The 25,022-nt window shown below is 43.8% G+C and overlaps 1 protein-coding gene across 2 annotated transcripts in view; it reads left to right on the top strand.

The window, feature by feature from the left end:
- PIK3CD (phosphatidylinositol-4,5-bisphosphate 3-kinase catalytic subunit delta) overlaps positions 1-25,022 on the top strand; it is a 628,820-nt gene that overhangs the window by 355,463 nt on the left and 248,335 nt on the right. For both annotated transcript variants that reach the window (XM_078642291.1, XM_078642292.1), the window contains exon 16: positions 21,085-21,184. In XM_078642291.1, coding sequence (XP_078498417.1) covers positions 21,085-21,184 — 100 coding nt within the window. The remainder of the gene's footprint in view (positions 1-21,084; positions 21,185-25,022) is intronic.

The raw sequence follows: 25,022 nt of genomic DNA, 5'->3' as shown, positions 1-25,022 counted from the left end.
TTATCAATAAAGTAGCCGATTTGGCAGAAAACATGTTTTCTTTATATTTAGCAATCCTCTTTTATAGACAACATTCTCTACCTTGTCATAGTTGCGCCTCCAATGGCGTTCTTGCCTACTGCATAGCCATTTTTCATGACAGAGGTTCTTATAAAACTATGGCTATGAGGGCCTTTCCTTCCCGCTCCGTCCATCTTTAAGAGGAGCTAGAACGTTAATTGCGGACTGAATCCAGGCATGGTAATCAGCAGTGGCCGACTCCGGGTTGTTAGCTAGTGGGGGCTTGCTGTTAGTGAGAAGTTCCTGTGGTTTGTTAGCCTGAATAGAATGCCATAGCCATTGCTTGTAACTTTGCACAGTCAAATTGACAGCGACCAAAGCCTTGGAATGGTTCAGACCAAAAAGAATGGCAGAATGATCGGACCACGTGAGCTGAAATAGACCGGTGGGTAAGAGATAGGGGTTATCTGTAAAGATCCCGTCTAGCAAATGCCACCCGAATGGGAGATCCCCAAGACTACTTGTACCAGGCCAAAACTGGACATTAGCTCCAACAGATTCCTTGTATCGCTGTCACCCTCATTCTCCAAATGAAAGTTAAAATCACCCAGTATTGAAATATCCTGAAAATTAAAATTATGTTCGAATAACTGGCTAAGCCCCGGGATGAAGCTTTCTCCAGGTCCAGGAGGATGGTGCGGGAGAATACCTTTAAAGGAATGATAATGAAACATTTCAGTTTTAAATAAAAGTGCTTCGCTATCTGTAATCGTAAAAACCTTTCAGTGGAAATCTTCATACTGTCACGATCAACTATGGCTAACCCACCACTTTGTTTAAGTTCGCAATCTGGCCTAGTCAAAGAAGTCAGGAGGGATGGCATCTACCAGATCTGGGCCAGATGCTGCATCGGCCCAAGTTTCTGTGATGACAGCTATGTTGAGCGCATGGCCATCAATAAACTCCGAAAACTCGTGTTTGTGCTTTATTAGAAACCGGGCACAGTGCTTAGACCAAATGCTGAAGGGAGTTAAAACTGTGTCAGATGAAGGGGTTGGGGGGGGGCGTTCTATGGCTTTATCATGGTTGTAAGAGCGGTAGAGATAACAGCTGGGACACTCTTGGGGGGGAAGTTATGCCAAACAGGTTGAAGCTGGTCGCAATGCATTTATGGCTAAAGGACTTAAGGTCCAGAAGTTCATACCTTGAGTAGGGTCTCCGCGTCTTGGAATCTAGTGTCCCACAGGCAAGGGGGCTGGCGCTGAGTAAGGTCCGAGTATGGACAACCATAGATGGGCTTGCCTTTGGCGCACCATGGGTGCAGACGCACCATCACTGTGTTTAAATATACTACCCACTTAAGGGGGCGTGTCGCCGCTCCTGAATCCGATCCAATCAAAAATGAAAGATTGACGAAAGAAAATGCTGGATTCTAATAGGTGTCCAGCAAACCCGTCAGCGCATGCAGGCTCCCATGCGAGTCGCTGAGTACTGGCAAAAGTAAAACAAGCATTGGCATAGCCAATAGGTCTCGCCTTTGGGAACTAATAATTGTTTAGGCAGAGATATTGACTTTGTGTTTGTTTTTAAGCTATGTTGTATAGAAGTTTGCAGTATGCTGTAAAGTTCTAATAAAGATGTGTGAGGAGCATTTTTGTTACCTTAGATATGACCAAGAAAGTATTATGTACAACAGAATGACTATATTAAAAAGGTATTAATAATAAATAATGACTTGAGCTTTTTTTGATGTTTGAATGCTGGCAACCTGTATCTGCCTGTCCCAGTGTTTGCTTATTATGGTTTTTATTGTTGAAGGAGTGGGTATAAATAACACGAGAGTGAAGGTTATTAATTTAGTTTGTTTGTTAGTTAGTTAGTGAGAGTGATAGATTTAGTGAGTTAGTTAGTGAGAGAGTTAGTTAGTAAGAGAGAGTTAATTAGTGAGAGTGATAGAATTAGTTAGTGAGAGATTTAGTTAGTTAGTGAGAGTGAGAGAGAGAGAGTTAGTGCATGTAATTGTGAGTATGTGAATACGTGCACTGGTGTATACATTTGGGTGTTAGTAAACTGTTTATCTACATATACTTTACCTGCCTGATATTTTTGTTCTCTGTATTCTTGCTACAATATTTGTATGTATTATCAATGGGAACTAGCCTCAAAGGGCATAGGGATAGTATGTTTGCACAAAAGAAAGAAATAATATTTATTTTGAAAGCCCTCACCCACCAACCTAGTAGGTGGCATGCTTCATCATCTGGCTCCACCCGGTGACACCGAATGTGCCCCGGGTGTGCTTCAACGCCTGTTTACAGCAGAGCTGGTTTCGTGGTGAATGAGTGTGCAGTGATAGCGTGCGAGTGTGAATGAAAAATTGTCCACGGGTCTCAGTTCCTATACTAGGTCATTTTATTAGCGGGCCCTTGGTAGTGTTAAAAACAAGGCAATGGAGGTGTTGTGGAGTTATCAATGGTCTACCAGATCCTGTGTGGTCAACATGTTTCAGCCAGGCCTTGGCAATGACCTGGCTTTCTTCAGGACCTATGAATGTGTGTAGTGCTCGTGAAGTGATATAAAAAAAAAGGCATGATCAGCAATTCAGTGTAAGTGACCTGCTATGTGTTGCACTCGCTAAGGTGCAATATGGGTGAGAGGGTGCTTCCCTCTGTGCTTTGTACCTGTAAAAAGAAAGGACATAAAACTATACAAACAAACACATAATGAATGGAAATTAGCATACCAGAATGCACATGTATCTTATGTGATTAAATGCCGGTGTGTCCGTGTAGTAGCCATAATGCTAAAATAGTGGCGCGGTACGGACTGTGACGTGGTAGTTGGTCGGCGGTAAAAGCTATATGTGCATATAATCAATAGCGGAATCACGCCATGCTGCCGAATTGGTGGCGGACAGTTAAAAGATTATAAATGCTTACCCTTGAGATAATCAGATCAAAGCTTCATGAGTATCCGGCATTGGGGTCGGCTTAGAAACGCCTTCTATTAAGTTAAAGAGGAGACCATCATATTTTGGGCTCATTATTTAGGTGGTAAAGCGCCAGTGGTGACGTGAAGGCTAGCACAGGCACTTCGTTCATTACAAACTGCTGCCAGGTTCAGTAGCACCAATTAATGCACAGCAAGGCGTTTCCTGAACACACACAGCACAAGGCAAGGGAGACGCAGGGCCTCGCAAGCGCACCCACAGTCTGTCTCTCGCTTAGACACACAACACCCCAAACCAAGGCACTCGAAGGGTATACATACAACACGAGACATGTCACACTCAGAGACTGGCAATCGTAGGAGCAACACACTCTTCAAGCATTCTTTGAAAATACACACACACACTGAAAAGTATAGCACACTAATGAGCGACAGGAGAACTGCAGACACCCCCCACACACATTATGCTCCACTCAGGGCTGTAAACACACACACACACACACACACACACACACACACACATGCTGCACTCAGAGCTGTAACCCACACATAATATGCTGAACTCAGGGCTGTAAACACATATGCTGCACTCAGAGCTGTAAACCCACACACTATGCTGCAGTCAGGGCTATAAACGATCGCTGTCACACAGCGCGTTTCCCTTCATTGTTGGAGCCAGGTAATATTTTTGATGAGAAATGTACTTATCCAGTATTGGGGTATCTTTCATAGATTCGCATGCCTGAATCATTCCCCGTCGCCGTTGCGGGAGTCCCACGGTATATAAAAAGGCAGTGCCAAAAGTAAATTACAGTAGTAGGCCCTATGAGGAAGGCCTAGATAGTAGTAGCCTATCTACCTCATTATGCTAAAAAGACCAAAGTCTTTGTTCCAACCAATCAGCTCACAGCACCCTCTAGAACCCTCTCTGCAGAGCCAGTTCTCCTCAGATTTTCACCGCACGTCGTGTGGAAGGGAGTCTTCCTGAGTCTCTACTCCGTTTCTTCTCTACTTCAGGATGTCTGACAAGAATTCCTTGTTGAGACCTTGCAGAACATGTCAAAAGAAAAGAGTCCATGTTGATGATCAACATAAGGACTGCATTTATTGCCTTTATCCAAAACATGAGGCAAAAAATGGTAAGATCTGCCGTACCTTCCCTTCCAAGACCTTAAGGGATAGGGAGGCCAGAGTCCTTTTATGGCTCAAATCCTCTTCTACTGATGATGAAGACAGAGCTTCCACCTCCAGTAAGAGAGCAAGAGAGGATTATCCAAGTGAGGGGAGAAAACATGTTAAAACCTCCCACTCCACTTCGGGCTCTTCACAGAGATCTCCATCTTCTCTCTCTGAAGCCCCAGCTCTCAAGGAATCTACAAAGAAAACTGTGAGTAAGAGTTCTTCTGTCTCCTCACCTGTGACTACCATCTCATCTACTGCGCCATCGTCGACGGCTATAATTTCTGCCACAGCCATCACCTCTCCTATCCTGTCTACTAAGATCTCCATTGTGACTAAAAGAACCCTCGTCGACGATCCGTCAACGACAGCCTCGTTGTCGAAGAAGCACTCGTCGATGAAGACATCGTTGAAGCCCCCGTCGACGAAGTCCTCTACGGTACCGTCGACGACCGTCTCGTCGACGAAGAAGCAAGGCCCGTCGGCGATGAGCTTGTCGACGAAGTCGACGACGAGCCCGTCGACGGTGGTCTCATCTCTTAGAGACTTATGCTCATGAAGAGGAGGATGATTTTGAGGATGGTGACAATGAGGGAGCTTTTGGGATAGCTCACCATCCTTCAGAATTGAACATTAAGTGCCAGGATGATGAGGAAGATGATGACTATTCTGAGCATTACTATCATGAGGACATTGTTGTGCCTCATCATACAGAATACCAACGGCGACCTCGTACCTCAGAGTCCAGCCATCTGCCACCGAGCCTCATTCATGATTTACAGGCCATGTTGGAAGACTATACACAGCGTTTTCCACCACAGCAGGTTGTGCCTCCACCCCAACTTACAGTCCCCGTTTCTCAACCTGAGATTCCTCTGCCTAGGTCTCCGGTTACGGACACTCCACAACCTGGTTTGCCTACACAGACCCCAGATACTTCTTCGGATGAAGAAGTAGAGGAAGGAGAGTTACCGAATAATCCTCCGTTGATCAGTGGGATGATTACGTTATTCCCATGCCGTCTCCACCAACCCCACAACCTTCAGACTCACCACCTGAGGACATAGGTGGGTTCCATAATCTCATGCAGTGAGCTGCAAGTAGATTTCAACTACCAGTAACAGTGGAGCAGACAGAATGTTTTCTTCATGATTTTAAAGAGGAAACTAGGAAGGTGTCTAGAGCCATTCCTATTATATATTATATCTGGAAGGAAGGCATCAAAGTGATGAAAAATCCTGCTTCTGTGCCTGCCGTGTTGCCATGGATTGACAAAAAATATCGCGCTCCTCTCAGTAGCCCTTCATGTCTCACTGGACACCCGCCGGCCTGATTCGGTCATCTCACAGGCCGCACAACAAAGGTCGAAAAACCCAGCCACCCCCATCACTACACCACCAGATAAGGAGGGGTGTTGTTTGGACCTTATCAGTAAAACAAATTCCACCATGGCTGCTGCCTCTATCAGAGCTGCAAATTCTTTGGCGATTATAGGGCGCTATGATCGCCAAATGTGGTCCGACATGGCTGGTATGATTGATCTAATCCCGGAAGATAAAAGGCAGGAGGCTCGCAAGATCTTAATTGAAGTGGAACGTGCAGCTGCAGAAACCATAGACTGTGCTTTGGATATTGCAAATACAAACTTTAGACAATTGGCAGGAGCTGCAGTTCTCATACGTCAGGGCTGGCTAAAAGCTACCACCTTTTGGCCCGAGGTCCAACTAAAGATCCTGGACATGGCCTATGACGGAGAGTCTCTATTTGGGAAACATATCGACGAAGCTCTCCAAGCAATCAAAACGGACACTAATACCGCAAGATCCCTAGGTTCACTGCAGTACAAGCGGGGATCTTTTAGAGGTGCTAGAGGACGTGGATACTCCTCCAGAGGAAGCTATTACCAACAAGGCAGACAATATCAGCCTAAATATCGGCAGAATTATCAGTCTTCTTAACGCCAGTCCGGAACAGCTAGTTTCTCTCGCCAAGGCGGACGAAAGCGCACAAACAATCAAGGGCGAGATACTCACAGAAAACAGTGAGTTCAGTTGGGCGCCAACCTTATTTCCTTCCCTTCCTGTGGGCGCGAAAATATCTGCCTTTCAAAAACAGTGGCAGCAGATTACCTCCGATCAATGGGTGCTGGATCTAGTTCAACATGGACACACCCTGGAGTTTGTCACCAAACCACCAATGACTCTGCCAGGGGTCCCCCTCCCCCTCGTCTTCACTTATTGTTCAAGGAAGTTCATTCAATGCTCCTAAAGAACGCTATAGAAAAGGTTCCAGTTCATCAGAGGCGGACAGGTTTCTATTCCTGTTTTTTCCTCATAAAGAAGAAATCAGGGGAATGGCGACAGATCTTGGACCTGTGCAATCTCAACAGATATCTCAAGAAGCAGGGGTTCCGCATGGTCACTCTTTCGGAAATTCTAAGTTGCCTAAACGAGGGAGATTTTATGGCTTCTTTGGACATGGAAGACGCTTACTTCCACATCCCAATTCACCCAAAGCATCGAAAATATCTCCGTTTCACTGTGGCTGGCGCCCATTATCAGTTCAAAGTACTCCCATTTGGCCTCAAGTCGGCTCCAAGGATTTTTACGTAGTGCCTGGCCCCGGTTGCGATACAAAAGGGGATGATGGACGGAGCGCTTGAGCGAATCAAACACTCACCCCCAGTCAACTGATCTGGGTTTAATCCTCCATCACCATTCTTTAGCTCACTCCGCCACCCCAGTGCAGACATGGCCATATGCAAATCAGTCTGACCCTGTACCTCATGGGAACAGTCCAGCCCGAACTGCCAAGCCATGTCTTTCCTAGACCGGAAACAAGCATCCTGGGACCGGTTTTGGGTTCATAACCCTCATCAGCCAGGCTATCTTGAATCCAGTGGCAAAGTGAGCAAGGGACTCGCGTCTGAGCATACCCTGCCAACTTAGGGCGAACAAAGCGATACAAAAGGGGATGATGGATGGAGCGCCTGAGCAAATCAAACACTCACCCCCAGTCAACTGATCTGGGTTTAATCTATCACCATTCTTTAGCTCACTCTGCCACCCCAGTGCAGACATGGCCATATGCAAATCAGTCTGACCCTGTGCCTCATGGGAACAGTCCAGCCCGAACTGCCAAGCCATGTCTTCCCTGGACCGGAAACAAGCATCCTGGGACCGGTTTTGGGTTCATAACCCTCATCAGCCAGGCTATCTTGAATCCAGTGGCAAAGTGAGCCAGGGGCTCACGTCTGAGCATACCCTGCCAATTTAGGGCGAACAAAGCGATACAAAGGGGGATGATGGATGGAGCGCTTGAGCAAATCAAACACTCACCCCCAGTCAACTGATCTGGTTTTAACCCATCACCATTCTTTAGCTCACTCCGCCACCCCAGTTCAGACATGGCCATATGCAAATCAGTCTGACCCTGTGCCTCATGGGAACAGTCCAGCCCAAACTGCCAAGCCATGTCTTCCCTGGACCGGAAACAAGCATCCTGGGACCGGTTTCGGGTTCATAACCCTCATCAGCCAGGCGGCAGCACTACGCTCTTCAGAGATCCAGGTTTTCCCGTACTTGGACGACTGGCTAGTCAAAGTCCATCAAAGGGCAGAGTACAGAACGAAATAGCAACGTGTCGCAATCTCTTTGCATCCCTAGGTCTCACTGTGAACGAGAACAAATTTCAATTGATTCCGAGAAGACTCCTGCTTTTCCTAGGAGCTCATCTGGACACAGTACAATGCAAGGCATTCTTGTCTCAAGAAAGACAGCTCCGTCTACAGACATTGGCCATAAAACTGTCAAAAAGAAAGTCACTTTCTGTTCGCCTGTTCCCTTCACTTCTGGGAATGTGTTCTTCGGCCATACATCTCATTCCACTGGCACGTCTCAAAATGCGGCCTTTACAAGAGGAGCTACATCTTCAGTGGAAACAAGCGACGGGTTCCTTCGAGGACATCATCAAATTCACCTCACGCATGGTAGATGCTCTTCAATGGTGGACGCAACTACGCAATCTAAAACAAGGACTCACATTCTTGCAAACTCCTCCGGACTTCGTTCTAACGACAGATGCGTCCATGGAGGGCTGGGGAGGTCATCTCCAGGACTAGCAAGTGCAGGGCAAATGGTCTCAGAAATACAAACAATGTCACATCAGCAGTCTAGAGTTGAGAGCCATCTTTCTATCCCTACAAGCGTTCCTTCCCAGAATCGCAGGGTTTTCAGTCCTGACCTGAACGGACAATACCACCAGCATGTTTTATGTAAACAAGCAGGGAGGGACAAGGTCAGCTACGCTCTCGAAGGAGGCTCAGAGGTTATGGGAATGGCTGACACTTCACAACATAACTTCCAAGGCGGAACATGTCAAGGGCCTTCACAATACCCTAGCGGACAAACTCAGCAGATCCTTGTCGGATTGCCACGAGTGGGAGCTGGACAACACTCAATTGATCAAGGTATTTCAGACTTGGGGCATGCCAACGTTGGACTTGTTTGCGACCCAAAAGAACAAGAAATGCTGGTATTACGTCAGCAGATCCCCATCATCAGGGATCAAGAGGGAATGCCTTGTCCATGCGATGGTCAGGGATTTATGCTTATGCCTTTCCTCCGATCCCGTTGATTCCACTGGTGTTACGCAAAATGAAACTGGAGAGCTGCCTCGTCAATATTGGTTTCAGGAGCTCATGTTGTTATTGCAGGAGCCCCCAATCAAACTTCTCCCGGCTCCAACACTACTGTCACACAACGAGGGTCAGATACTTCACCCAGACCCTCAATCTCTGAAATTACACGCATGGCTCCTAACTTCTTAGAGTTTCAACACCTCCAAATTCCTCAGGATTGCCGGGACATCTTAAATAAAGCGCGAGCCCAGAGCACATTAAAGACTTATCGTCTCAAATGGAAGCGATTCTGCTCCTGGTGTACTTCAAATGCTTTACACCCTATTGAAGCTCCAGCAGAAAAAATTCTTCCTTATCTCTTACATTTGGCTCGTTCTGATCTTTCTTTCTCTTTGATAAAGGTCCATCTAGCGGCTCTATCCAGGTAGAGGAAGGTGGCTGACATTCCCTCACTGTGTTCTTCATCGCTGATAAAACAGTTCATGAGAGGCCTTTTACGGACTTATCCTCCGGTTAAACCTTCACCACCGGAATGGGAACTCAACACAGTCCTCTCACAACTGATGAAGCATCTGTTCGAGCCGATTCACAAAGCCGACCTCAAGTACCTGACATGGAAGGTCGCCTTGCTTTTAGCCCTAACTTCTGCCAGAAGAGCAGGAGAAATTCCGGCTTTCACTATAAAGGAACCTTTCTTACATTTCTCTCAAGAGTATGTTACTCTTCGAACTAATCCAACTTTCATACCCAAAGTGCCTTCTCAGTTCCATCTAAACGAACCAGTGAAATTGCGAGTTTTCTTCCCAAATCCTAAAAATCCGGGGGAAAGAACACTGCATTCTTTGGACATTAAACGATGTTTGAAGTTTTATCTTCAAAGAACAAAAAGCTTCAGGAAATCAGATCAGTTATTCGTGGCTTATGGCCAAGTTACACTGGGGAAAGCGGTCACTAAAGCCACAATTTCCAGGTGGATAGCCTCGCGATCAATATTTGCTTCGTCAAATTTAACCGACCATTACAGAGGACTGTCAGGTCTCACTCTACTAGAGCTGTTGCAGCGTCTACAGCATTATTTGCAGGAGTGACGCTAGAGAATATTTGCCGTGCTGCGACATGGAAGAATGTCCACACATTTACAAGACATTACTGCCTGCAATCAGCAAGTCAAGATGATGCGGCAGTTGGTCAAGCGGTTTTACGTCACCTGTTTCCATAAGAACAGATTTAGGTAACCAATGTTTTATTCATCTTATAACGAGTCTATGTCTTCCAATATTTCTGTGGAGGTTAAAAATGTACATGTATTGCAGATTACTTGCTTCTCTTGTACTGATGTTACTTTTCATGTTTAATATTATATGACTACTCTTTGGAATTTAGTCATGTTTTCATTAGTAATATATTTACTTTGCAATTGTTGGTTGTTAAACATGTGTTTATGGGAGTGTATCACAATAAGTCTCCCACCATCCGCAACCGACTTTTGCCTGGCTTACTGCTTGCTATTCTGATTCAGGCATGTGAATCTATGAAAGATACCCCAATACTGGAAAAGAAAACAAGTTACTTACCTGTAACTTCAGTTATCCAGTATTGGTATCTTTCATAGATTCACATGCACCCACCCTCCTCCCCGGGGAGTCAGTTCTCTAATTTTGGGATGGTCATTCCCACTTGTGCTAACGAAAATCTGAGGAGAACTGGCTCTGCAGAGAGGGTTCTAGAGGGTGCTGTGAGCTGATTGGTTGGAACAAAGACTTTGGTCTTTTTAGCATAATGAGGTAGATAGGCTACTACTATCTAGGCCTCAGGCCTTTCTCATAGGGCCCACTACTGTAATTTACTTTTGGCACTGCTTTTTTATATACCGTGGGACTCCCGCCTCGACGACTGGGAATGATTCAGGCATGTGAATCTATGAAAGATACCAATACTGGATAACTGAAGTTACAGGTAAGTAACTTGTTTTCTTATTGTGAGTCTATGCGGCAGCCTGCAGAGACAAGTGCAGGCAGCACCTGAAACCGAGTGTCGCAATGTCTCGGAGAACTGCAAACCCCAGAGCAGCCCTCTGCTGAAGGTGCCACAGTGGGCAAGAGCCGACAGATCCTAGAGAAGAAGACAACTTGGCTCTTGGACAGGGGCAGACCTCGTAGTGGAGGCTGAGACTAAGCATGAATTTAAAAGAGGAGGCTTCTCTATGAAGGTAACAGGACAGATCTAGGCTGTTCAGGTGCCAGCACGTTAGACACCAAGTGTCAGACATGAAGGGAGCAGTTGGATTTTTGAAGAAACAGATAACAAATGCAGTCACCGCTATAATGCGCCCCCTCGGGATTTATGATTCTCTCATGAGTAATGCGTCTCAACTCTAGGGAAGGGCTGGTCTAAAACACTCTACTTTTCCTTCTAGATTTCTGCAGCAGGCTTAACTCCATCGCCTCCAGGCCAGGGGAGCCTCCCCGCAGCACATGGTGCAGACAATGCATAGCAACACACAAGACTCACGCACTCTTCGAGGTTTGAACCGAGGAGAACAGGGATCACTTATTCAAGATGAATGCATATTTTTAATTTAAGAGGGACGCCCTGGCTCCAACAATGAGTACTGTTGTCATATTTTGATAGCAACTACCCTTTTCTTTCTTTATCCACTAATTTATTCTCGCACAATTCCCTGCTCAGTCAGAGCGACAATGTATCCGATTACAGCACAATTTTTTGAACTGTTTATTTAATAGTGGGCACATGTGTCCAAGCACCGAAGGGCCATGCAGCGTTCTGCAGTCCCGCTTGAAGCAAGGCAAGGAGCCGCAGCCTTTCAGGGCCAAATCGTAGGTGAAGAGCGTGCTGTACCCAGGGATTGCCTCAAGGAGCGGGGCCCGCACCAAAATCATACTGTACATGGTGTGTCAGGAAAGAGCGGGGAGAGTGTAGTGTAATGCTTATGACATACACCGCGCAATGATTCGCGCGATGTATGTTCGCGCTGCTGCGCGTGTATAAACATGTTTATAATTAAATGGTTGTCACTCGCGCATGAACACCTGTTCTGCGGTTGGCCATTGTCACCGTTGGCTTGCCGCTGGTTAGACGCTTCGTGAACGGGTGGAGTTTTTATACTTCAATAAATCGGATCTTATTCATAAAAGACTCATCCTTTATTGTTACATTTGGCGAGGATCGGGGAAACAGCCCCACCCGTACCCACGCGTGAATTTTGTTGCATTTGGACTACTTACTTCGTGATCAAGATCTTCGTATTCTCCGTCTGACTGTGGATGTCATTCTGGTAGGACCGTTGTTGGAAGTACGTCCTATATCATTAACAGGAAGCGTCAGAACATGAGACGTGATTGGTAAGCCACAAATTTCCTATTGGCTTTTTGGATTTAGGAGGCGTGTCTGGATTATTATTATTTTTTTCCCTGCATGTGACTGGACGTCGTTCCGACTCCTATGAAATATCCTTGCCTATTGGTTGGTGTCAATCAGCTGGATTAAGCGGTGGCGATTATTGGTGGCTGAGTCTTTGTGTAGATATTTTTACTACTGCACGTCTCTACAGCGATGTGCACGCTTATTGAATTTTGAACGATTGGTGATTGGAGACACAGCTACAGCGACACACGCTGAAGGCGACTATTTATTTCAAAGCTGGTTTTACGCGCTATTCATTTTAGCGACACGGCTACAGCGATACACACGCTTGTCCTGAAGGTGACTATTCATTTTAAAGCTGGTTGTGTATCTACGCGCTACTCATTATAGTGACACGCTCGCATATCTTTAATGAACCGGAAATAGCAAACCTTACTTCAGCGATGCGCACGCTTACAGTTTTAATTGTTCACAACGCCCGTCGCATCAGAGACTCGCATGCTTTTTGAACAGTTATTTCAAACAGTTACCACTTCTACAGCGATTTGAGTACTTTATAGTTTTACAACGTTATTATTCTGTATTTATTTTACAATTATTCTAACTGTTGGACAGATCTTGTGCATAACTATTTTGTGATATAATATTATAACATATAATATTAATAATTATATATAATATTATAATTTATAACTGCAATAGTTATTAAGTAGGATTTATGGCTGGCAACCAGTGGCATCAAATTACCCAACCACCCCCATTTTTGAGTAAATCAGGGACTCCAGATATTATCTGGACTGAATGGTTTGGTTTATTCGAAAATCATCTGATTGCAATTGATGCTTCAGAATATTCTCCTCAACGCAAGTTTGCGATTCTTTTTGGATGTCTTGGTCAGGCTGCTCAGAGAATTTTTAAAAGCATTACCCCAATTGCCCCTCCTGTTTCTCAAGATGAAAGTGAAGATAATCCTTGGAATGTTTATGTTGAAGCCATTGCTAGACTAAAGAAACAGTTCTGTGATGAACCTAATATTATGCTGGAAAGCATAATTTTTATTCTAGGAAACAAAAGGAGGAGGAGAAAGTGGAAGAGTATATTTCTGCTCTTAGAGTTCTAGCCATTACATGTGACTTTGAACCATCACCAGATAAATTAATTCGAGATCAATTTGTGTTCAATTGCGCTTCAAGAAAAATTAAACAAAGGATTCTGGGGTGTAAGAATCTATCATTAAGCGAGGTAGTTGATCTCGCTTTAAGTATTGAGCGGTCGACCTTGACTAGTAAGGTCGTGATGGAACCAATTAAACAAGAAGTAAGTGTGGTTGACTTTTCTGATTCTGATCAGGAAGGAACTGTTTGTGCGATCAACACTAAGGGTAAAACACAGTTTGGTCCTAAACCTTTTCAAAGGAAACAGATTGTGTTCTGTTACAGATTTGGTTCTAAAGACCACATAGGCAATGCTCCAAACTGTCCAGCACTTAAGAAACGTTGTACTGTTTGCAAACGGATTGGGCATTTCCAAGGAGTATGCAGGTTTGCCAAGAAACCCCCGAATTTGAACCTCATCGAGTATGATGTTGATACTTGCTCAAATTCTTTCAAAAATATTGTTGTAGCTTTGGATTGTAATGGGGATGTAGACTCTATCAAGGGTCCTTTATGTTCTGCAATTATAGATAACGTTCCATTGCAGGTTATGGCAGATTCGGGTTCCCCATTCACAATCTTAAGAGACTCAATGTTCTATGAAAAATGGAATAGAAGAGTTGAGCTGATAAAATCTGATGTTAACCCCAAGGCATTTGGTGAAAAGGATATCAACATGATTGGTTATTTTTCAGTTTTGGTTCAATGTCTTGGGAAGGAAACGGTAACTAAGATTTATGTTGCTGAAAAAGGAAAGAACATCGTGGGGTGGAAAGATCTTGCTCGGAGGGGTTTATATCTGGTTCCTGGGGATGATGACCCTATTAAGGTGGGTGACTTGCCTAAATTCATTAAGAATGATTTACCCGTTTCCATAGTGGATTGTCCTGATACTAATGTTTCAGCTATTCAAGACATCCTCACTGAGTTCAAACCTGTTTTTAAAGATGTGGTTGGAAGTGTAAAAGGGTTTCAACACAAAATCAGGTTGATCCCCGGGGCTCAGCCTGTTGCATATAAGGTACGGGCGGTTCCCTTGAGTGTTAGATCGGAATTGAAGAAAATGCTGAAGGATTTATGTGATCAGGGCATCATAGCTGCTATGAATTCATCACAATGGGTGGCTCCGATCGTGGTTGCCCGCAAAAAGACAGGGGAAATTAGCCTGTGTGCAGACTTGCGCTCCCTGAATAAGAATATTATCGTGGACTGTCACCCACTCCCTAGGATCCATGAGCTTCTGGCGAACATTGGGGAGGCTAAATGGTTTTCGCTGATCGACCTGAGGTCAGCGTATCATCGGGTTTCATTGTCAAAAGAGTCTCAAGAACTTACATCTTTTATCACCCCTTTTGGTGCCTTTAAATTTGTACGACTTCCCTTTGGTTTGGCTTCGGCCGGAAGCGTTTTTCAGAAACTCATGGATTTGTTATTTCAAGGGATGTAAGGGTTGCAAGCATATCTTGATGATATTTTAATTTTTGCAAAATCCCTAGATGAGCACAATAGGATTTTAAGGCATGTGTTTTCAATCTTAATGTCCAGAAATATGACAGTCCGCAGCGACAAATGTAAATTTGCTGTCATGAAGATTGATTATTTGGGTCATACAGTCTCAGACCAGGGTATCACTCCCAAGTTCTCAGTTATCAGGGCTATCGAGGATGCGAAACCCACAACTGATAAAGACACTTTACGGTCTTTCCTCGGCTTAGCTGAGTACTATGCTAGGTTTGTTCAATCTTATTCCCAATTGGTTGAACCCTTAAGATCTCTCTTGGGGAAGGGTTCCAGTTTTGTATGGACTGACGAGTTAAACGGAATTTTTTGTGAGGTGAAAAAAATGATTATTTCAGCTAAAGCCATACAAGCTTTTAGGGAGGATGCTGTTTCTATTATTACAGTGGACGCTAGCATTTCTGGCCTGGGTGCTGTTCTCACTCAGAGAGTTAACGGTCAGGAGCAGACCGTCGCGTTCGCTTCTAGAGCTCTCAAGGATTTTGAACAAAGGTACAGGACAATAGAGAGAGAGAGGCTCTAGCATGCGCTTGGGCGGTTCACAAATTTAAGATGTATATTTGGGGAAGGAAATTTGAGTTAGTTACTGACCACAAGCCTTTAGTTTATATTTTTAATAAATCTAGCTCGGCTTCTATGTCAGCGAGACTTATGAGATTGGTGTTGAAGTTGTAGGAGTTTAATTTTACGGTTAAGCATATTCTGGGAGGAAAGAATTTTCGTGCCGATTGGTTATCCTGGATGGCTATGACTAAAGATGATGAAGAAGACTTTCTGGTGGATGACGTGGAGTGTGTTACTGTGGTGGATGCTGTGAATGAGATGGGTGATATTATTTCTGAGAGTGACTGGAAGGAGGCTGCCTCAGTGGACAATGTGCTGTTGAAAGTCATTGATTATTCTACTCATTGCTGGCCAGAACCTAGGGGATTGAGTGGAGATTTGCGTAGATTTGCACAAGTTGCGGAGGAGCTTTCGGTGGAGAATGGTATAATTCGTAGAGGTGAAAAATGTGTTCCATCTTTCAGACTGCGTGAGTCAATTATCAATAAGGCACACCAAGGTCATTTAGGGGTTACAAAAACTGTTATGCGTATTAAACAACATTATTGGTGGCCTTCAATTGATATTCAGGTCAGAAATTTGATTGATTCTTGTCCTGAATGTTTGATGTCTGACAAACATTGGCGCACTATGAAGGTTCCTTTGCACCCGACTGATTTTCCAAATTCAGCTTGGAAAAAAGTTGGTGTTGATTTTTCCGGTCCGTATTCTATCCTGGGGCAGGAGAATAAGTATGTGATTCTGTTGGTCGATTATTTTTCAAAGTGGATGTATTTTGATTTTGTGAAATCGCTGGATTCGGATTCAACTATATCTTTTCTCAAAAGGATTTTTGATTTGGAAGGGACCCCTAAATTAATTGTCACAGACAATGGGACACATTTTGTCTCAGAAAAAATGTGTAGGTTTTTGAAGGAGTTGGATATCAAACAGTTGAAAGTGGTCTTATATTCTCCAGCTTCCAATGGTCTAGTTGAGAGGGGGAATAGGGTAATTAAAGAAGGCATTCAGACCGCAGTGGCATGTGATTACAAGGTGGAGGATTTTGTCAAACAAAAGGTTTGGCATTATAATACGTCCCCTCATTGTGTTACTGGGGTATCTCCATTTTCTCTTTTGAGAGGGAGGGAAAATCGTTCTCTTTTGTTCCCTTCCTGGTTGAGTCAGAATACTATCAAGAAAGTGACAGATTTAAATTCGGTTAGGAGGTCTGTTCAGGATAAGCAAACTCGTATAAAGTTGCATTTTGATGGAGGAATGGATGGTAAAGTTGTGGATATTCTTGCGGGTGATCGGGTGTTAATTAAGAATCCAGGAAGAGTTGTCAAAGGTCGTTCGAAATTCTTTGCGCCTGTTCAGGTTTTGAAAGTTAGCAAGGGAGCCGCATTTGTGGGGAAAAAGGGTTGGTGGAATAAGCGCCAATTAGTGAAAGTGACCGATCAACAGGCTGAGATTATTGGGGGTAGACATAGGAAAGATCATTCAGATGGTTTGGATTGGAGCTTTTGGTTGAGTGTGCCTAATGTCTTAAAAGAATCTGCTCGTTCTGAACCCTTGCCTGTTAAAATTAATAGTCAACAATGTACTAGGAATGTTGTTAATCGACAAAATGTTGCTAATGATCAAAAATGTACTAGGAATGTTGTTAATCGACAAAATGTTGCTAATGATCAAACTCTTTCTTCTTTTGGCAGACCTATTAGAGCACCGGAGAGGAATAATGAATTTGTTAGATTTTGAATGTTTTTTTTTATTATTATTTTTTTATTTTCAGGTTCTTTGTTGTTGTAAGGGGGAAGGTGATGTAGTGTAATGCTTATGACATACACCACGCGATGATTCGCGTGATGTATGTTTGCGCTGCTGCGCGTGTATAAACATGTTTATAATTAAATGGTTGTCACTCGCGCATGAACGCCTGTTCTGCCGTTGGCCATTGTCACCGTTGGCTTGCCGCTGGTCAGACGCTTCGTGAACGGGTGGAGTTTTTATACTTCAATAAATCGGATCTTATTCATAAAAGACTCATCCTTTATTGTTACAGAGAGGTAGTGTTTCCCATTGTTTTGCGAGGCGCCAAATCGTATAAGTGTAGCTGCCTGCACATGAAATGGTGCAGTGGCATACGGCCACTGACCAGTGCACGTACAAGGAGGGGAACAGTTCCCCCAACAACACATGAGATTACATCGAAAAGAGTAGACTGCACCCAGACACTCTACTGCAGCCACGGGTCACAGAAATAATTGGAAAGTCTTGATTAAGCCTTTGTGGCAGCTTCAAAGCCTTGCAGTGATCGACAGGAAGAAGGGAAAGTTACCGCCTCCACCCATATGAGAAAGTGTCCCGGCAAGTCAAACAGCCACAACAGACTGAGTTCAGCGTCGAGAGGGAGCTGGAAGCTACCTGGGTATGCTGCTACCTTTAGTGATACATGCAGGAAAAATGCTGATCTGTTTCCAATGAGCTCCCTAGGCCAGGGGAGAGAGAAGGCGGGACATGCACCTGCCTTTCACCTGCCTTTGGCCAATTGCGTTCTGTCTTTCTTAAAAAAACGACTAAGAAGGGGGACCCCTGAATAAATAAGGGCAGGTAAACAGGGGAACAACTGAAACACCTACAACAAGAACTACCTGCCCCAATTGATGAAACAAGGCCCCAGAGAAGGGTCCTTAAATAAACACACTGTCACCGGAGCAATTTAAGTGCAGAGAAGATCAGTCACACCAAGTTGTACAAAAATATAAAGTTTTATTGATTTTTAACAATTATTTCAAAAAGATATCACACTTAACATAATACAAGTAAGTGGATAAAGAACAGAAAATTTCAAAATATACAATACCACACTCCTCATTCGTACTACACATTCAGTTCTTCACATATTACCAACACTCAACACACAACTCCAGATCTCAATCACACAATTCACCACATTCACAAAGGCAAAAAACATGGAAAAACGCCACAAGATGGTCCTGAGACAGAATAGTACAGCTCATCATGGCAAAGGGGATAGGGGTAAATATCATCCAGCTTCCCCTTCACGACGAAAAACGCCCAAAATGGCGACCCATGCACCCGAAATTGGGTGGAGTTGCCGGGTAAGGGGGGGCTGTAATTCATAGGCCTAAGGCACCTAAACACCCAAGTATGTGACAGAGGGTAGATAGACTCACCGGGTGTTCTCGGCAATAACGAATAGGCAATGTGGCGCAGATGGTCGGGCTACTCGCTTCCGTCTCGATAGTAGCGGCGTATGTAGGCTAACGGAATACCGTCCATTTAAATCCTGGACGGCTCGGCCCCCAACGTGATGATGCAGGTAAGGGCATCGTCATGGAAAGAGGACAGGACGCCCCCATAGACTGGAGCGGGATAATACCGCCATTGGCACCATAGTGGAAAAAGTACGAATGCTCCCGAAAGAGAGCGCAGGAATGTAACAAGATGATAACGCCATGTTGAAGCGCCAAAGGGCGCAAGCGTAAAATATTACCCCCCCACCCCCACCCAAATAATAAATCGGAAATCGCCTGATTGAATGAGAGCAACAAAGGCTATAGGCTCGCACCGTTCGAGAGAATGCAATTGACCAGGGTAAACAACATAACAGGATAATAAAAACATAAACAGGTCGGGTAAAATGGTACAAACTAACAGTAAATCAAATCCAGGGTTATCAGCCAGAAATAAAACTACAATGGGCATCCAGAGACAGATTCATGGTAAGGGCGTCCCTAGGCACAGAGCCAAGGGGGTAAATCGAGGATCAAACCTCATAGCATTCTACATCGGGAAAAAACTAAACAGATCGCCCTATCAATAGATGAGATCGAAGCAGAGAATCAGATGAAAACATTCTCCCAGGGACAGTTGTCATTAAGGCCCATATTTACAGCATTGAGAAAAAAGATCCAGAAGACTTCTCTCTTTTTCCGTACACTCTGAGGGTCTTGGCCTGGGTGGACCAGTATCTTTTCTAGGATGGACCATTTAAGGTCCCCTTCGGTGTGTTTTTTATCATACCAATGATTGGCCAGGGGGGGCAGACGTTCTCCTAGTACGGATATTGGATTTATGCTCCCCTATCCTGATACGGACCTCCCATCCCATTTCTCCAACATACAGGAGATTGCACGGGCAGAGGATGATGTATACAACATTGGACGTATGACAGTTAGTCATCTTGGTAAGGGAGACTGTCCGTTCGGTGGTCTCAATCTTGTCACCCACTAAAGCATTGGGACAGGCCTGGCAATTGCCACAATGGTGGTTGCCTTTGATAGGGCCAATGCCACATATCGCAGTCTGTTGGGGGACCGGGGGGTCTTGTAGTTTTCCTCTCACCAAGTAGTTCTTGAGATTCTTGTTCTTTTTAAAGGCAAAGATGGGTTTGGGGAGATGGTCTTCCCCATTGCCTAAATGTAATAGGTACCAGCAAGAATTGATGGCCTGTCTCAATTTGTGGTTGATATCTGAATGCCTGATTACACATACTAGTTTTTTTTCCAAGGGATTCTTCTCTTTGGGTAAGAACAAGGTCTCCCGATTGAAATATCGGGCACGTTTAAAGGACTCCTGTATCAATTTGTGGGGGTAGCCGCGGTGGGCGAGTTTCTCTTTCAAGGTATCTGCCTGTCGAAGAAAATCTGTCCGATCAGAACAGTTCCTTCAGATTCGAAGGAACTGGCTAAACGGGATACTATCTCGCTGCATCGGGGATGAAAACTGCCGTACTGCAACAAGGTGTTCCTAGCAGTCGGTTTGGTGTAAAGTGACACATAGATCTCATTGTGTCAGTGTTCAATCCAGATGTCAAGGAATTCCACTTGATGGTTACTGGAGTGGGCAGTAAATTTCAGATTACGGTCTGCCACATTTGTCCAATTCTTATTGTAGGTGTTTCTTAGAAAGACGCACACATAGGCCAATAGCGAGAAAGCAAAAAAAAAAAGCACACGCACGAGCGTGTGCTCTGAGTTTGAAGCCCTTACTAGAAGCCTCGCAGAGTAGCGCATGCGCGCTGGCTCAGGCGAGACCTAAACAATTGGGTGAACAAGAAAACTTATAATGATTAAAACAGATGCACAGGCAGTACCAATATGACTCCTACTGAGACACAAAGCTATGCACCTCCAAAATACAAGGAAAATAACGTATTGCTCCAAATGCTTACTGTGAACTGCACAGACGCGCCATCACCCTGTTTAAATATACTGCCCACTAAAGGGGGCGTGTCCCCACTCCTGAATCTGAGCCTGATCAAAAATTAAAGATTGGCAACAGAAAATGCTGACTTCTAACAGGGGTCCTGCAACCCCGTCAGCGTTGGCAGGCTCCCTTGCGAGTTGCTTAGTACTGGCTAAAATAAAAACAATTAAAACGAGTCCAAACTTTCTTGATTAGAATCAGCTTTTTTTAGGGACTGCTGTTCATTTTGAACAACACTATAACCACAATGCTGTTTCTGGCTAACTGATGCTTTTTCATGCAGTGAGGAGATGGCTTTAGCCACATCTTCTAAATATTCCATGGGTGTAAAGAGGACCCTAACTTTCGGAATGTTTTTGAGAGGCTCAGATAACTACTAGTTCATAGTTGTGTTTCTTTAAATGAGACACTGCCAAATTATTTTCTAGTTTTCTATCTGTGTGGCTGTGTTGACATAAAACTCATGGTCTTCTTTCTCTGCAGGTCGGAAATGCATGTCCCCGCTGTTGCAGTGCGTTTTGGGCTTATTCTGGAAGCATACTGCAAAGGCAGCACTCATCACATGATGACCCTGAGGAAGGAGGTAAGATCTCAGGGTGAGGTAGCTTTGTTAGCCAGTATCTTTTTTTTTATTTTTAGAAAATTTAAGTCATTGCTTTACTTTGGAAATGTATTCTCTTGTGTTGATAGATCATAGTAGTCTCTTTCACACATTTCGGAAATCCTACTTTAAGATAACATTTCTGAAACAAAGTGTAATCATTCCCTACCAATAAAATCTCAATATCTGATATAAAAGTTGGTTTTATGCTTGGTAACACAAAATGCCTTTGATGAAGTCACTGCAACATTCTTTATTGTTTGGGGTCAACATTTGCTTCTAGCACTCAGAATTCTTGCATAAATGTACTGTACAAACTGCATTACATTAGCAGAAAATACGGTGCATGTCACATAGCTTTCCTAGGTAAGTAATTTGCAGTGTTATGTGACTGCAGAGTTTAGTCTTGCAAGCTTGTATGCACCTTTCAACCTTCTTCAAGTGAGAAAGAAATGGCCCGCCTCTATCAGAGGTTCAGCTATAACTGGCACATAATAATACAGATATGTTCACTCAGTCATATTTAAATCTATGGAAACATTAAATCTGCTTCCACCCTCTAAACCAGTTCCATCTAGCATAGTTTAAGGTTAGTGTTTTCTAAATAATATCACCCATTTCATAGTATGTACGTTTCAGTAATGGATCACCCATCTAGGCCTCGGTCACAAATATCTGCTTAGAAACGACTAAATTCATAACATAAAATCCCAACACCGGTATCAAAGTAAATTCTTGTAACCATTGCTTCTGCAACAAAGGATTTTTATTGATAGTCAAACATTTTAGAATACCTCCCTGTGCTGCGTGCGCGGACCTCAGACCTCTTTATATCCAATAGATGTCCATAGAATATTGTACAAAGGGTGCTAATGTCCACATGGTGAGCAGCGCCATTCAGAAGCCTATTCAAGGCAAGATTTTTCTGAAATGTAGGTTATTTAAGAGAGCCTATTTTAAAATTAAATTGAAGCATCGGAAATTGAATGAGCCAAAAAATTGTCTAACATTGAGGGGAAAAACACAGCTTGATAAGATGACATTGTGAAAGTACACTGCTGTACCGTTAAGGCTCCAGGATCTTCAATTTCCCAAAAAGCACTGTAGTGGCAGTTGCGTCCCATAATCCGTTCTTTTTTCCTTGGTAGAAGTATCCCAGAACACCTGAAGGGTTTCACATCTCTGTTCTTCAGAGAAACATTCCACAGAAACCAGATCTTTACAGATTTACTCCATGTCCCTAGCAGCCATTTAGCAAGTAACCATGTTTTTCGTACTAAAAGTCCTTCACTATTCATGAAGTGGCCTTCTTGCGGCATAAAGAAGGCAGCCTCAAATAACTCCAGCATCAAAGCAATCTTGTATTGTGGTGCAGCCAGAAGAATCTGGTACAAAGAGAGCTGTTTCAACAGGAAACACTGTTACTAATGATTGTGAAAGATGCTTCGCTCACAGGATGGGGAGTACGTCTGGAAAATCGATCAGTCCAAAGTCAATGAACAGAGAAGGAAATCTCTAATCATATAAATTACCTGGAGCTACAAGCTGTCCATCTAGCACTTAAAGTTGTACTCCCATCCCTTGAGACAAACAACAGCGTAATTCAGACGGTCAACACAACTGTGATGCATATCTAAACAAGCATGGAGGCTCAAGGTTGAGCACACTCTCAAGGGAGGTGCAAAGATTTGGCTTTGAGCAAGTAGCCAGAGGTCTGACCCTTAAAGTTGTTTACATTCTGGCCTCACTTAGTCAATAACCATATTTATTCAGATTTACGAGGAAAACTGCAAATGGGTCCTAGATGAGGTAACTATAAAAAATGTCTTCACACATTGGGAGCTCTATTGATCTTCTTGTGACAGCTCAAAAACAAATGCCAAGACTTTGTGCCCAGAGGTCCAGAACTAGGATCTGTTGGGAATGTCCTTTTAATAAATTGGTCAAGGTGATCAATTGAAACCTTTTCACCGGTTCCACCAATTCTAACAGTGCCATTGAAATTACACAGAACTCAATCGAAGGGGATTCTGACAGCATCAGAATGGCTGAGGCAATGGTGGTACCTATACCTTCTGTAGATGTCAATCATACCTCACAGGTGATTGCCATACAAATCAAACCTTCTCACCAGAATTCACAGGCGGACCCAACATACAAATGTAATATCGCTGAATTGCGATTCTCATGTTAACATGACTAGAGAATCTGAATTTCATTAAAGACTCGGAGGCTGACATTATGCATTTTCCTTTAATGCAGACCCAAGCAGCCGCCTACATCACAATACAAAAAGTTCCAATTAGAACAAAGGCAACAGATAAAGGCCATGAGGCAACAACAATCATCCTCTTTTAAATCATCAAGAGATAAGTCCTTAAACTTGAAATGTCAAATTTTGGTACAGTCTTCACAAGTAGAACAGAAGAAGGAGTAAGATGAAGGAATCCATGGAGTAAAATCCAACGAAGATGAGGTGGCAAAACAGGCAATCAGGGATTATCTGAAAAGAGAAGTAAATTAATCCAAGAATAAAATGTAAAATGTTATAAATGTTCATAAATACAGATTGGTAATACGTAATATAAAGAGCATTACAGTAAAAAGTGTGAAGATAACATTGTCAATTGAAATGCCACCAGAGGTGGGAGGGAGGGATAATGTCAGCCTCCGAGTCTTTAATGAAATTCAGAGTCTCTAGTCATGTTAATATGAGAATCGCAATTTCATTATAAGACCGGAGGCTACATTATGCATGTTGGTAGCTCTCTAAAACAATATCAGACATGTGTTGAAAAGGTTTACAATAATGACGTGCGAAGGTACTGGCATTAGACCAGTCAGCAGCTTTCAGGTTGTCATCCAACTTACCTCCAGACCAAAGAGATTTACTGGCCATAGCAGCCATTTCCGAAAGGCCTGAGATTTCGTTAGATCTTCTGAAACTTTCAAGGCAAGAAGGGATAAACTCTTGTTCTGAATTAGAGGATGAATTCGACCGTCTACGTCTGTAAGAAGGTTCCCTAGAGAAGGAATCAAAAAAGGAAGACTGCAAGTCAGTTCTAGAACGGTCGGGAACCACGCCCGAGAATGCCAGAAGGGGGTTATCAATAGAAGGAAACACTGTTCCAGTCTCACTTTCTGAAGGACCCTCTGAATCATGGCGAAAATGGGAAAGCATACCCTCGGATTCCCTTACAGGATTGAAGGAAGGCGTCGACTGCCAGAGCACCGGGGTCGGGCATTCAGCTGAAATAACTCTGGAGTTGGAAGGTCAGTCTGCTTGCGAACAAGTCTGTCTCCAAGGGACCCCAGACCTTGTTCAGGGTATTGAAAACGGAAGGATCCAGTTTCCAATCGCTGTAATTATTTATTTATTTATTTATTATTACGATTTATAAAGCGCAACGATTGCCCATGGGCGTCTTGGCGCTATAAATTCAGTTAGTGTCTATGAAGAATCTTGAGTTCCAATCTGCAGAGATGTTCACCACTCCCGGAAGGTATTCCGCTTTGAGAGCGATCTTGTGCTCCAAACCAAAACATCCAGAGCTAGATTGGCTAGATCTGAGAGGTCCGCAGATTTGGTGCCTCCTAAGCGGTTGATATAATCCACTGCTGACATGTTGTCCATCTTTAAAATGACAGATCTCCCTTGAAGGGAATGTCTGAAACTCATAAGGGCGTAGAGACCGGCGGTCAATTCCAGGTAATTTATGTGGTGAAGAGATTCTTCCCGAGACCACAGACCCCCAGTGTTCTGATTCAGTAGACAGGCACTCCAGCCACGAAGGCTGGAATCTGATTCCAAAGATAACTT

The sequence above is a fragment of the Lissotriton helveticus genome, chromosome 5_1, assembly GCF_964261635.1.
Source record: "Lissotriton helveticus chromosome 5_1, aLisHel1.1, whole genome shotgun sequence".
Taxonomy (NCBI): domain Eukaryota; kingdom Metazoa; phylum Chordata; class Amphibia; order Caudata; family Salamandridae; genus Lissotriton; species Lissotriton helveticus.
Note: the sequence above shows the minus strand (reverse complement) of the source record. Positions and strands in the feature narration are given on the sequence as shown.